Source organism: Bombyx mori, chromosome 2 (genome assembly GCF_030269925.1).
Source record: "Bombyx mori chromosome 2, ASM3026992v2".
Classification (NCBI taxonomy): Eukaryota; Metazoa; Arthropoda; class Insecta; order Lepidoptera; family Bombycidae; genus Bombyx; species Bombyx mori.
Window position 1 is genome coordinate 7953339 of NC_085108.1, and position 14755 is coordinate 7968093.

General features: G+C 38.7%; 2 protein-coding genes and 1 long non-coding RNA gene across 13 annotated transcripts in view; 2 read left to right on the top strand and 1 right to left on the bottom strand.

Annotated features, from left to right (window-relative positions):
• Positions 1–1470: 1470 nt before the first annotated feature.
• Positions 1471–2386, top strand: LOC101747076 (trypsin eta). Its single transcript, XM_004926717.5, has one exon. It carries the CDS (start codon positions 1480–1482, stop codon positions 2383–2385), a length of 906 nt encoding a protein of 301 aa, XP_004926774.1. The 5' UTR covers positions 1471–1479; the 3' UTR covers position 2386.
• An 8989-nt stretch (positions 2387–11375) lies between these two features.
• LOC134200612 (uncharacterized) lies at positions 11376–13239 on the bottom strand. Of its 2 annotated transcripts, none has more exons than XR_009975600.1 (2): positions 12738–13239; positions 11376–12511 (listed from the first exon to the last, which is right to left on the bottom strand). It is a non-coding gene; the product is annotated as an uncharacterized LOC134200612 (long non-coding RNA). The 2 variants fall into 2 exon arrangements; XR_009975601.1 differs by having other exon boundaries at positions 12607–13239.
• Positions 11746–14755, top strand: part of LOC101737442 (talin-1) — a 123375-nt gene continuing 120365 nt past the window's right edge. For all 10 annotated transcript variants that reach the window (XM_038016894.2, XM_038016914.2, XM_038016906.2 and 7 more), the window contains exon 1: positions 11746–12117. The gene's annotated coding sequence lies outside the window, so the exon portion shown is untranslated. The remainder of the gene's footprint in view (positions 12118–14755) is intronic.

The following is a 14755-nucleotide window of genomic DNA, read 5'->3' on the forward strand; positions in this document are numbered from 1 at the left end:
ACAAAACAAAGGAATAGCCATTGTGTCACTAAAGAAATTCAGAGAACGAATGCATAAAAACACATTTCTCTTCGACATTATACTATAATTTGCAGGTAAGTACAAATGACTCTTAACATAGTAATGTCTCACCACCCTTCGTATACCACCCTGCCACCGCGTACCTGCCTTCGATGACTCATCTATTTTTATCGATAATAGTGTTGCGCCCGCGCAACAAGCTCACCGCCCTAGCCGGGCTATGTTTTATGACCCAAACTGCACGGACAAAATAATTCTACTATAGTTCAGACGTGATGCAAGCAATGCTATTGTGGCTTTGATTTGATATGCCTAAATGCCTTCGTAACAAGGTGACACGCTACAAAACTTGCATGGTCATGACTTATGCCAGTCTAGTGTTTGCTCACATGGCCTGCATCCGTATAAATTCTCGCCGGATCTTCTCAATGTGTCGCGATTCCGAAGCGGTGTTAGATTCAGCGAAGTACTGCTCCTGTTGGGGCTAGTGTTAGCAAGGTCTTTCGGGCTGAGCCTCGCGATCTCGCCTATGAAACCGGAGAAACTGGAATAGCCCCTCGAGGTCTTGGCATCATTCAATCTCTGCCCGTGGATGCTGATAAAGGTTCAATAGACCGACGGTCCGAAAATTGCTGAGGGAGCTTGTAAATAATCTCTTACAAAAAATCTAGTTATTGATAGATATTGTTTCGACACGCCAAATTTTATCTATACAATACAATTTGTCACAGTTTATGAACTTTCCGTGTAAAATCTTTGCGAATATCACCCTTATCTTCACAAAGTTATTTAATTTACTGCTTACTGCTCTTGATATGAGGTCGCTTATCGTCTGCGCGTTGCTCTAATTGCTTTAGATATGGTTTAAAAATATATGATCCGTGTGTTTCGAATTTGCACTGAAAATTATAATCTAAAGCCCATTTGATGATCAGTGAATGTATAATGTGGATCAGTCACTTGAAGCGTGTCTCGTAAAACTGCATTGTTTAGCTATTTAACTTGGGTACTATATGACGGTAGAATGAATTGTAGGTTTGTATGGGTGGGGACTACTATTTTACCTATTTCCTGCGACACCACGTCCGTCGACCAATCTTTGTAAAACAAAAGTTTGTATATTATTTTATTGCACACCAAATCATAAATAACATTGAAAATAAGTATGGTGGGTACGCTACGAATCCCGTGGACACCATATCGGACTAACGCATCGATATTAAGACAGCTCAATATCAAAACCAGGCTCTCTATCATCTGCCTCAAAAGGATACTTGAGTTCTTTGGTCACATTGCCAGAAAGAGCGGTGAAAAAAAGTTTCACTAGCATTGGAATAAAGGTCATACAGCCGAAACGTTAATGATTCGCGACAGAGTTAGGTAACGACAACGACAAAATGAATAACCAATTTTCGCGCGTTCACAGACGTCATTTGAAAACATCTTCTACACCTGTCAATGTCAGAACAACAAACATCTACAACAAATAACCTAATAAAAATTATTAAAATGAAAGCCGGTTGTATTATACTGACAGTGTTAATAATCATAGCAATCTTGGCAGTTTGTGTTATGGTAAAATTCGCCACTGACATAACAATGGAGGAGAGGAAAAGAGACTCAAACACTGGCTCCGTGTACCAACTCGCGAAAACAATGGGCATCATAAACCTCAAAGAGAACTATTCACTGAACAACGCGGAAAGATTTCCTTACGTTGGCGCAGTAGTGGCTAACACCTCGGGGATTTGGTCCTTTTCATGTTTCGCCAGCGTAATTTTGGTTAAATGGATTGTAACTTCGGCGCATTGCGTGAAACGTGACACGAAACACAGGCTCCTGCTCTTTCACGATTACACGAAGAATTACAGTCACACGTACCCCGTTTTATACTGGAAGCTCCATCAGAAATATAACGTGAGCAAGCCCACGCTCAGACACGACGTGGCCGTTGCAAAATTGAATGTAGACTTCTATCCTTTTTCGACAAAAGCCTCCGTTTTTGACCGGAACCCGCCAGAAACGGACGTCCTTACCGCCGTTCTGTGGAAAACTGTAGCGGCCATAGACAAGAAAATGTATTTGACGAACGATTTTGATAAAATCGAAGTCCAAATCACGAGTTACAACAGATGCTTCGAATCGTATGGCGTAGACTTGGATGCCTCTTTGATTTGCATCGATTTAACGGAGTATGAAGAGTGTTTTGTTCACGAGTTCGGCCCTCTCTACTACGAGGATAAAATCGTGGGCGTGCTGGCTGTGAAGCCGAGGGACTGCGACACCAAATACGCTATCTTTACAAACGTGTCTTTTTATAGAGATTGGATATTGAAATCGACTGGTACAACTTGTTACGGATGACGTGTTTTAGTTTTATTTCATCTCTAATTGATTCCTTGTGGACCTATCGCTGCTCCACTGTATCTGTATCTGATGTCTATGGTCTGTATCTGGCTACTAATCTGTAGGTAGGTCGGATAGGTACGCGATGTGACTTTTTGATATGATGGCCGAAACGCGAGGAGTGAGGTTGTGTGATTTGTTTTATTTTCTCTATTTAGTGATTCTTCAAGTTTAAATGCGTAATAACGGTGGTTTATTAACTGTTTAATATCTGTGAAAATGCACAAATGTGGGAAAATCAAACAAAGCCCTGACCGTAATTTCTCGGGATCCTTCGAAAAGTCCACTGAAAAAGTTTCAGTAAAGGTTCAATAATTTACTGAGATTATATTTCATACCATACCATATCATGTCATCTCATTTCATTTCATATCATATTATCATTTTTCATACAAAAAAGAATATAAATTAAAGTAAGACGCGACCTAAAGGTCTTAGTTACCAAGTCACAAAATCTCTATAAAAAAAAACAGTATGCGATGTCCTCCAGCTACTTTGACGCATAGTTTAAGTATGAGCGGGTATCAACTGACTCTGAAAACTAAGTAATACCAAACGGAGCGCCATACGTATATCCTGAGACACCACTGCATTGGCTGTCCAAACCGAAACTATTGTTCGGCCGCTGAAAGATTGAGTTCTTGGTGGCTCTTGATCGAACAAAGAATCTAGCTTTGAAGTGACGCTATGCTTGTAATGAAAATCCTTTTGCCTTTTGTTTATTTGCCTTACTCGACGTGGTTATCACTGAGAAATAAATAATTCTGTTAACATGGGATAAGTGTTGTAATTTTGCGCTGAATTAGTTTTGCATTGACCGCATTCTATCGGCAGCTGGACATTAGAAAGTGGCTTCTTAAAAACACGCTTAGTCCTTTGAACAGAATCGGCTTGCTGCTGCCTTGTAAAAATAGACAGGACTGGACGACGCTATCCACTCAACGTTCTATTTCCGATAGATTTTTACTCGTGGTAGGACCTCTTGTGAGTCCGCGCCGGTAGCTACCACCACCCTGCCTATTTCTGCCGTGAAGCAGTAATGCGTTTCGGTTTGAAGGGCGGGGCAGCCGTTGTAACTATACTTGAGACTTTAGAACTTATATCTCAAGGTGGATGGCGCATTTACGAAATGTCTATGGGCTTCAGTAACTAATTAACACCAGGTGGGGCTGTGAGATCATCCACACATAAGAAAAAAGATGGAATTATTTTATGAAGGATGGAATTATTTTTTATTTTAAGAACTATATCTCAAGGTGTGTGGCGCATTTACGTTGTAGATGTCTATGGGCTCCAGTAACCACTTAACACCATGTGGGCTGTGAGCTCGTCCACACATCTAAGCAATAAAAAATAAAAATTAACTCTTTATTTTCTGTCTTACGCCATAGATATAAATCAAGTGATTCCATTGTTCCTGTTTGGCAGATATCCAAGAAGGGGGATGAGGGGGGCATTATATGGAATATACGGCAGCTTCGATCAATAGTTGGCTAGGAAAGGCTCCGGCCCGGGTATCAACTGCGTCACTGCCTATTTGTCACTGCGGCAGCAGTAAAAGGTACATTGAGTGTACAAATGTTCCTTTGAGAAGAGCAAATCCGAATAGGATGGTATAATAATTTAACCAACGTTTTACCAACTATTTAAATATCACGAATCATCTAGAGTTTTTACTCAAGTTTTATAAGATCACCACCGACCCGCCCTCGCTTCGCTTCGGAAACATGAAATTTTATTATTGATTATTTACGACATGACATTAGAAACCTAAAAAATAACAGTATTTCTCTACTATTTAATGGATGTTATTATACATATAAACCTTCCTCTTGAATCACTCTATCTATTAAAAAAAACTGCATCAAAATCCGTTGTGTAGTTTTAAAGATTTAAGCATACATAGGGATATAGGGACAGAGAAAGCGACTTTGCTTTATACTGTGTAGTGATTTACAGGCTTCGTTGACTTTAATCTTAGCGCTAGTAATCGTTAAGTATGCATTTCAGCTTTTGCCAAAAATTACATGTAACTTCGATCCAATACGTTCTATAATAAATTTATAGGTGTATCAAAACTAAATACTAGACCGAGTGGAATGTATGTGACTGTTTGCGCATTTCGTCTGTCGTCTCACATGAGATGCTTGCTTTGTTGCCAATAAGAGAACTCACGCACACAGGAAAAACGAATCAAGGAGATAAAATTGTAGTTCACTTTCAAACTTCAAACAAGGCTTGTGGAGAGTATTAAGCGGTAGGCAGCGGCTTGGCTCTGCCCCTGGCATTGCTGAAGTCCATGGGCGACGGTAACCACTCACCATCAGGTGGGCCGTGTGCTCGTCTGCCTACAACGGCAATAAAAAAAAAAAGTTAAAACAACATTCAATTGATAAGATCTGATAAATATAAAAGAAACGAAACGAAACCGAAAAAATATTTTTGATCAGCTTAAATATTATATTATCATCGAGTTCAACTGAAATAAAAGAAACTTCGAGTTCATTAACTCGCTTAATTTTAAAAGCACCGATGCAATTCGTATTTGTTTTAGTCTATCTATACTAATATTATAAAGAGGAAAGATTTGTTTGTTTGTTTGTTTCGAATAGGCTCCGAAACTACTGGACCGATTTGAAAAATTCTTTTTCCATTAGAAGCCGACATTGTCCCTGATGAACATAGGCTACTTTTTTTAATTTTTTTTTTGGTTTCATGTGTGTTTTAATGTTTCCGAAGCGAAGCGAGGGCGGGTCGCTAGTTATTTAATATGGTGATTAAACAAATGACTGTAGTTTATCGGCTTCGGAGGGGACCTTTACACCCTGTATGAACTAAATCTTTAATAACCAAACTTAGATCCTGTGTCGCGTCTCAACGCGGAGCACAAATAAACACCACAAGCAGATGGCTATGTTGATCATTATCGGACATCTGACCGCCGTATTGTCAGCCAAGATCTGATTACTTATTTATTGTCTCCGAGGGAGGGTAATGAAATTAGGGGTCGTGTGTTGTACGTGCTGACAATTGGAGTGCATCCGGAAACTTTAATTGATTTTATTTAATTTGAATGACCAATAAAATTAATGTTTTTAGTTTGGTAGGCAGCGGCTTGGCTCTGCCCCTGGCATTGCTGAAGTCCATGGGCGACGGTAACCACTCACCATCGGGTGGGCCGTATGCTCGTCTGCCTACAAGGGCAATAAAAAAAAAGAATTTGCGATTGCCGATATTAAAAGCTTACCGGATCCCATGAACTATGAGCGTAAACCGGAAGTCTTATCCTTTAGCCATGATGACCACAAATTCATCCTGAACATTGGCCGGTGTCCTGACTCATTCGAGTTTATTTGTTCCCCTAGTGACCATGTACATCAAATGGTGTAAATTAATAAAAATAATTATTACCATTCCATAGGTCCGTACGATCCAAATAAATAAATCCAACGTTCTAGAACATAATATACCTATTATAGTATAGTCTTGCCATAAATACTGAGACAAAGGAAAAAAAATCTATTGCAAATAACATTTATTACTCTTATAGTGTATTAGTTTAATACATAAATATAAGACAATTTAAAGTATAAAAAGCTTATTCGAAGTGGTCTCCATTGGCTACAATACAGTCCTTTAAACGTTGAGGCCAGTTATCAATAGAAGCACGCACTCTTTCCATGGGAAAAAATTTTCACTGCCAACCGTACGGATTGTTTTAGGGACTCCAAATTATCATGGCGTTTAGAGCAAGCCGTAAATCTGACCATAAATCATAATCCAGCGAATTAAGATCGGGACTAGACGACGGCCAGTCTTCAGCTCTGATGAAGTCCGAAACGTTCGTTTCCAACCAAGACTGCGTAGACCGAGCTTTATGACCTGGCGCCGAGTCTTGCTGAAAGGACCATTCTTGATTATTGAACATGGTGTTGTTAAGGGGCTTCACTACCTTCTCAAGAATGGTATCTTGATACACTTGTGCCGATGTTTTGATACTTTTTTCACAAAAGTATAGCTCAGTCACTCCTTCATAGCTAATACCCTCCGTGTAATACCCCACCAAACCATCGCCGAAGTCGGATAGTGCCCACGTTGCACTCTGTAGACTAATTGGGAAGCTTCCTTAGAACTTTGAGCATAAATACGGTCATTTTGTTTGTTAAAATGTTGCTCAATTGTAAAAAAAATCTCATCCGTAAACAAAATTTTTCTATGACCTCCCCTTGCGTACTGTTTCAGTAGTTGTTTTGATTTTACCACCCTAGGTGCTATCTTCATCTCTCGAGATAAAATCTTTTGCTTTCGGACAGGATTTCTTCGAATTCTTTCCCTTACTGCTTTGACGACCTTTTTCGTACGAACACTACGTGGACGGCCAGATCTTTTTCTGTCACAAACAGAGGAGGTCTCATTGCACCTATTAATAATCCGGTACACAAACATTTTACTAATACCAAGCGTATGGAGAATTTTAAAATTGCATTTGGCTCCATACCTACTTTGTGTAAGGCAATCACAGCGATTCGTTTCTCTTATCACCCCACTCCATTTTAATATCGCAAAATATTGTACAATGTATTGGCGCCAAAATGAGAAAATCCAATGAGCAATCATATAAAAATGACAGATTCCAAATTCAAATGTAATATTTTGTTTATTTTTAATTGTAACAGTATTTATGGCCAGACTAAGTACATACGTATTCCAAACGTGTTATTTGACTACAACTTCAATCTTTCGCTAACGATTTTTACTATTAATGAAATAAAAGCCAAGCTCCACCCCATAGATAGTGACGTCAGAGCTCACGCAGTCGTCTGTGAAGCTTTTAGAGCCGAAACATTTTAACCTGGGGCCATAATCGAGTTTGGCCTAAACGATATAAATCGTAAAACTTATTCGATTATTGAGATCGAAACTTCGTTTTAATAGTTGTTGATGTGCTTAGTGAGCCTGCGAAAGAATTAATGTGTTATTCTGTTTACTTATTGATTTTTACCTAGATGGGTGAACTAGCTCATGGCTAACCTGATGTAAAGTGGTTACAGAAGACCGTAGATGTCACATCGATGTGATCACCTTTCCCACAAACATACATTCCTGATCCTGCGGAAAGAATGAAAAGCAGTCGACGTCGCCCAAAACACGTCATTTCGGATCCTCCCGATCCACTAACGGTGCTTTTAGGTACTTCAAGCTCCGGTCACCGTTCTCGTCAAACCCGTCGCTTGCGACGAAGCGCTCGACGAGTAAATCAACTCTCAGACACAGCCCACTGAGTTTCTCGCCGGATCTTCTCAGTGGGTCGCGTTTCCGATCCGGTGGTAGATTCTGTGAAGCACGGCTCTTGCTAGGGTTCGTGTTGGAAGTTCGTCGTGAGAAAATGGACTCCATTAACCACTTAACAACAAGTGGTCTATGGTCGGGTGGTCTATACGGTTAAAAATCTTGTTATCATAGTACCTAAATAAATTAGAAAACTCGCAATCTTCAATTATAAGCTATCAGCGATTAACCTATTAACTCCCTGCTAATCTTTAAACCATAACAATGATAGTTTTGCGACAAAAATACCCATCATTCGGTTACCATTCCGTCTGGGCTCACAGCACTGCCCATTATCATCCAATGTAATAAATCCGTCCTCCAAACTATTACAACGGTTTTAGTACAAATTTAATTTGGCAAATTGTAAAATATAGTTGTACGGAGCGGTTAGCATCCCTCCAGCAATTCGTCTGGAGCCGTCATCTAGTTATGACGAAACTTCACCCTCGGGATGTTTTACGGCCTTATTTATGATTCGAGGGATTCCGAGGATATATTCACGCTCAATGCTCTTATTTGGGACGAGCAGAATTCACTTCAAGTGTAGTGATATTAAAATGAGCACTTCATCGGGGCGTAATGAATAAGACGCCCGATTTAATCGAGTAACGCGATTACACCTAAATTCAATAGGCAGGTTAATTACTGGCATTTTCCAGGTGTAACAGGCAATATGAAATTCCGACTCAGATTTGATCTTTGCCTTGTTGTTTGGCCTCTTGCAACCACCTTTATGGCCTCTTGCAACCACATTCCACCGTTCAAACAGTGAACTCATGCGCCGTGGTAGATAGAGTAATACTTAGATAAGAAAACAATTTTTGTTGAAAGTTTATTTTAAAGATAGGCAGCGGCTTGGCTCTGCCCCTGGCATTGCTGAAGTCCATGGGCGACGGTAACCACTCACCATCAGGTGGGCCGTATGCTCGTCTGACTACAAGGGCAATAAAAAAAATAAAAAAAAGATACAATTTCTGCCTATCCAGCACCTATTCGAGACAACGATTGCGAGCGACCTAAAGTCGAAGCCACGTTGCACTCCAGTGCAACGCTCTTTACATGTTTATTCCATAAACATGCCTGCCTATGAGATTTGAGCACTGAGCTCTATGGAATAGCTTTATGGAATAAACATGTAAAGAGCTCGCGAAATGCTGGGGGAAACATAAAAATATTATGTTGATATTATTTCTGCCAGCCCGCGTAACTCGAGCGCCACCCTCCGTTGACCTTAAGTGGTTGACAGTAATCCCCCTAAATAAATAAATCTCAAATATTTGCACCGATTCACTTGAATTGATTCACTTTAGCCGTAGGTACACACCGATCTATTAGCTAATTGAACGCTCTGTGCTCGCTCTCACTCCACTCCATCGATATCTCCGCTTCGAAACGGGATTAATGATAAGCAGAATTGGTCTTGCTTTTTGCACTATATAAGACTATCACAGACTAAGTCAGCAGGACTCAAGGTCAAGACAAAGCCTGTCCTAGTTTTATTGTATTTGATCTTGGCTATGTTTTGCTCATCACTACACGAGAGGCGTTAACTTTCAATGTGCATGTTTTTTTCCCTACCTAAGCTGATGGTCTTGAAAGACCATTTTAGCGTAACCTTAACTAGTAGGTGAGCGAATGGGGCTCAAACCTGATGTCGTTGCTAACACTAGCCCTAGAAAGAGCAGTGCTTCGCAGAATCTACCACCGGATCGGAAACGCGACCCACTGCAAAGATCCGGCGATGCACGGTTTTTTTACAATAAAATCATTTTTTCTTACACCATTTTTAATTCAAATTCATTAAAATTTATTTTCTATTTTTTAGTTGGATTTTCTATAAAAGCGTATTTTTTTGTTTTTTGAACTATTACTTATTTTTTAGTTCAACGTTAATTTTTTTTTTTTTTTTTTATATTGAATTGTCTTCGGTCCTTAATAAGTATACCAAATTTCGAGTTAATCGAACGAACGAATTGAAGGGGATCAAAATCATGTTCAAAGATTCCGTTACATACTAACATAGGTACTTAAGTCTGAAGCTAATAAAAGCGTATTAAAAAGTGGTGGTAAATGTGACTCAAACGTGAACACGTAACGTGTGGCGGGTAAGCCTGCGGTGAGTCGAGGCTGAGCTTGAATGCCGCGTGCGTGTCGCCTGTGGCGGGTAGCCATCATACAACGCAAGATAATTGACAGATGCCTGAATCTCGCTTACGACATTTTCAAGATAAGCTTGCATATATACAAGTTCCGAACAACAACATTCGGACCGTCGGTCTACCGAGCAATATCACCCGCTCGGTGGAAGATCTTCCTTTCGTTAAGTATTCCCAAATAACGTATAGTAAGAATGAAGAATGTGACGTGCTATATCCAAACGATCGGATTTGTGTAATTAATACTACCGTTAGGAGGCTTTGCGAGCCCGCACGGGTAGGATCATACCACCAATCTGCCTACTTTTTTTTTCTACCTAAGCTGATAACCTTCAGAGGCTATAACAGCGGAACCTTAACTAGTAGGTGAGCTCACGGGGCTCAAACCTGACGAAATTGCTAACACGAACCCTAGCAGGAACCGTGTTTCGCAGAATCTACCACTGGATCGGAAACGCGACCCACTGAGAAGATCCGGCGAGAAACTCAGTGGGCTGTGTCTGAAGGTCTGCCTACTACTGCCGCTCTGTAACCATGCGTTCCGGTTTCAAGGGTGAGGTAGCCGTTATAAAATTCAATCGGGTCATCAACCTCATTCCTCTAAGTGACCAGCGGTATTCCCGTAGTAATGTCCAGAGGCCGAGTCACGAGTATATATTAGATCTCCATTTCTATCAATAAAAAATCGTTTTCCCTCAGCTCAACAAGCCACGAACCCATGACAGATCCGTATTCAACTGCCAACAATTTCCATGATTAATCACATATATTTTTATATATCGATAGCGAACAATAAAACATTTCCTCCCTTGCATTGTCACTAATATCTTGGCTACATCGATGCGTATCGTGAAGGGTGATGCTGCATTCTGATTTCAAGAGATATCTTAATGTGTATCAGGATTTATTGATGTTTCCAATGTTACTGTACGACTGAATTCGACACATGTACTGTTACAGATTGTCTTATTATCATCGTATCGCTCACGGGTTACCAAAGGTCATACATACCACAATTCCAATGCCTAATGTTAAGCATAAGATATTTTATACTCTGATTTCTCAGCCCAGGTCCCGTTAAATGTAAGAATTCTAATACGGATCCTGACCGATACGGAATACTGTAAGGTAGATAGAAACATGCACTCGCATAGTCTCGCAACTGTCCAGTTTGCCGGTACTGGACAAGGGTCCACACTTTAAAGGTGCTGTGAGTTTTTGGATGTTTTTTTTTTATTGCTTAGATGGATGGACGACTCCACAGCCCGTCTGGTGTTGTGCTTACTGGAGCCCATAGACATCTACAATGTAAATGCGCCACCCACCTTAAGATATAAGTTCTAAGATCTCAATATAGTTCGAGTACTAGCTCGGTGAATCTAGAATAACTCCTCGACGTTACTAGAATAGCTAGGAAAACAGAAAAAAAATCGTAAAGTTGATGCAAATAAGTAAACCAAGTAGGAAAGGGAATACATTTAATATATTGTAAAATAGTGTTTACAATTCGTCAATAGATGTCTCTAAGAAAAAAAACTGCCAAAGGTGAAAGAAATATTAAGCAAAACAAATAATTATTGACATTAATTTTTAAAATTTTGTGAATATTAACTAATCACTAATTTTATCCCGTTTGAAATTCACACAACTATTCAAAATTTACAGTAATTTAATGCAACCTTCGGAAGTCATAACAAGTTGCTTTGGGTCATAATCCAAAACCACATTTAGCATCATTTGCAAACATACATCTCGTTACAAAATTAAATTTTATTAAATAATTCAATGAAATCACGGAAATATTAATGATTCATGAGTCAGACTCTGACGATGCGGTGCGTCCGATGAATCAGCTGTGACGAGACGTGAAAAAATCAATAACAGGCATTTAGTGTTACTTCTTAACCAAGTCTCTCTGACATACAACGTTACGTTACACCAATTTTAAAGTTATTTCAACTTCGTAAGAGTATAGCCATAAGATTTGGTGTTAAAATAGCATTTTAATCGAGTAAATTGGTGGAAATTGAATTGCCACTGCAGTGAAGGTGGCCGCAGGTATTCACTGACTGCTGTCTAAAAAGTCCAGCAGATGGCGCAGTAGTACTCGTGATGTTGTTACACACTGTAGGGGCGTATAAGTGCTTGAGTGAAATTTTTCGTGTTTTGTGGTAAATCAAGTGCTAAATACAAACTAGAAACGGTGAGTAGAGCTCAATAATAACACAACAAGCCGTTAAGAGTAGACGCGATGGCTCCAATGGGACAGGAAATGAAAAAGAAATGGGAAAATCTTACATCTGGGCGATCAGATGTATAACCCGGCTAAATGTAGGTCGCCTAATTAACGATGCAACCCACTGGTTCCGTATACCTCTAAATTTAGTTGGGTTGTATTCCCGCCATCTTGTGGCAGAGCTTACAGGATTTCGTAAAAATATATCGATCGGGAGCTTACAGTAACCTAATTTTGTAGTGATTCACGTCCTACATGATACATCCAGTTCGTAAACTAACCTAAAACAGTTTCTTGTCTAGACTTGATGTTTTTCTAGCTGCTTTAACATTTGTTGACATAGATCGATCCCAGATTTTCGCTGAAAAAAAACGTCTATTTATGTCTTACATCAATAAGGTTGCATAGCGCCTAGATTAGTTTTAGAAGGCTTAACCTAAGCTTTGTTATATCTACCTTTAATTGGTATATTGGTTCAACAATGCTAAATTATGTGGCCTTGTGAGAGGCGCCTACAACACTGCATGACATCAGAAATTTTAAATAGAATTTTGGAAAGAGTTTGTCGGTGTAAATGAAATACCTACCTAATTTATTGGTTGACAACGGACGTTACTTAATCAACATAAAATGTTAAAGACGAACTTAACCGCTTATCATTATTTGGTTTACGAAATCGACAAAGACGTGAACTAATTTAGTTGTCATTTATATCAAAAGAAAACACTGAGACTTTTAACAAAATTAGTAGCAGGTATTTATGTAAATTTCAAATCATCATTATCGATTGAGGAAACATTGTTAATGTCAATGGTCATTAATTTTTGAATTTATAGTTTTTTTAATGTATAAAAGAATTGTCAACACAAAAATTCTTCTTAAATTAAATCTTAAGAGGCAAAATTCATATTTTGAGAATAATAAAATGTTAATATCCAACCAACACATATTTAAATGAATGAGTAATTATTCATTCATATCTCATTTCCTTATTCGTATCTGCTCTTAACATCCTCAATTTGTTGTTCAATTTACTGGAATTACTATAGAATATTTTTTTAAAAGGAAAACTGTAAATACAACATTTAACGAAACAACACAAATATAATTTCATTGATAATTTTACAAATAAAATATTTCAAATTTTGATTATTCAAACTAAAATTATGAATATTTTTGATTTTTATTTTTGGTGGTGATGTTTAGGTACATTAAATGCAAACACCATTTTAAAACAAGTATGATGTAACTTTATACAGATCTTATCCAACAGATAGGTCACCCATTAGATAGGTTTATTAAGTAAATCTTTCTTTTTTTTTATTTTTTTTTATTGCTTAGATGGGTGGACGAGCTCACAGCCCACCTGGTGTTAAGTGGTTACTGGAGCCCATAGACATCCACAACGTAAATGCGCCACCCATCTTGAGATACAAGTTCTAAGGTCTCAAGTATAGTAACGACGGCTGCCCCACCCTTCAAACCGAAACGCATTCATACAGCTACATTCGCATACAGCTTCACGGCAGAAAATAGGCAGGGTGGTGGTACCCACCCGCGCGGACTCACAAGAGGTCCTACCACCAGTAAATTTTAATTTCTTTTCTATGAACATAAATTTTAAAAATCCCAATTGAATTTGTTGAATTAAAATTTAAACAATGCATGCTTCACAATGTTGCAATCACAACAAATGAGTTCATGGCTCACTTAGTATTGAATCAACGGCATCCCAAGTTTTATGGGTCCAGCAGAATCTGGCAGCAGGAGTTGAGAAACAAAAAAAAAGTTTACAGTATACCACTACATGAGCTAGGGAAGGCTGGAGTTGCATGTTAGTAATATTCTGATTAATAACCAAACTCAGCCTTCTTGTGTGTTTGACCCAAATACTTTAGAGTAAATAGGTCGCTACCATCTTTCTAGCCATTTCTGCCATGGATCAATCATGTACGGCCTAAACTGCCTGAGAGCAATTAACACATAATGATCTCATCGATTAAGCTAGTAAAATACTAAATATGATAGTACTATTGTTGTCCATATTTATTTAAGAGTTCATTGAACTGGCTCACTTCCGATTTCTGTACTAATGTTTGACCAAACAATTAGTGCTACTAGAAATGTTGACCTGGTTTTTGGATTACAAGATGTATTCTGTGTAAGACTCACAGTTTAAGCAGTATTTAAACCAAATGCCTCTGATTGGCAGCTTATTATTTCAGATTTGAAAATGTATGTAATTTACTTTTAATTTGTTTGATGCATGTATTTTCTTTTATATTTATTTGCCTTAGTATCAGTACAGCTGTTTGAGAATTTTCATCTTTACTATACATAATAGTATCTCATTTGTGAAAATGTAGGGAACAATTACCTCACTTTTCGTAAGTCAATAACAGTCTGTACCACTCTTCTTCTTCTCTTTCCTGTTACCCTCTGCTGGGGTGTAGGGCTCGCCAAGTTGTTCTGGGATGGCCTTTCTTTTCAATTGGTACCATATTCTTGTCTAATTGACCATGAAGAAATATTCGCAGTTTGATGGATGGGACTGCCATTGTGCAATCCAACAGAGTCTTTAACTTCTTTTTTTTTATTGCTTAGA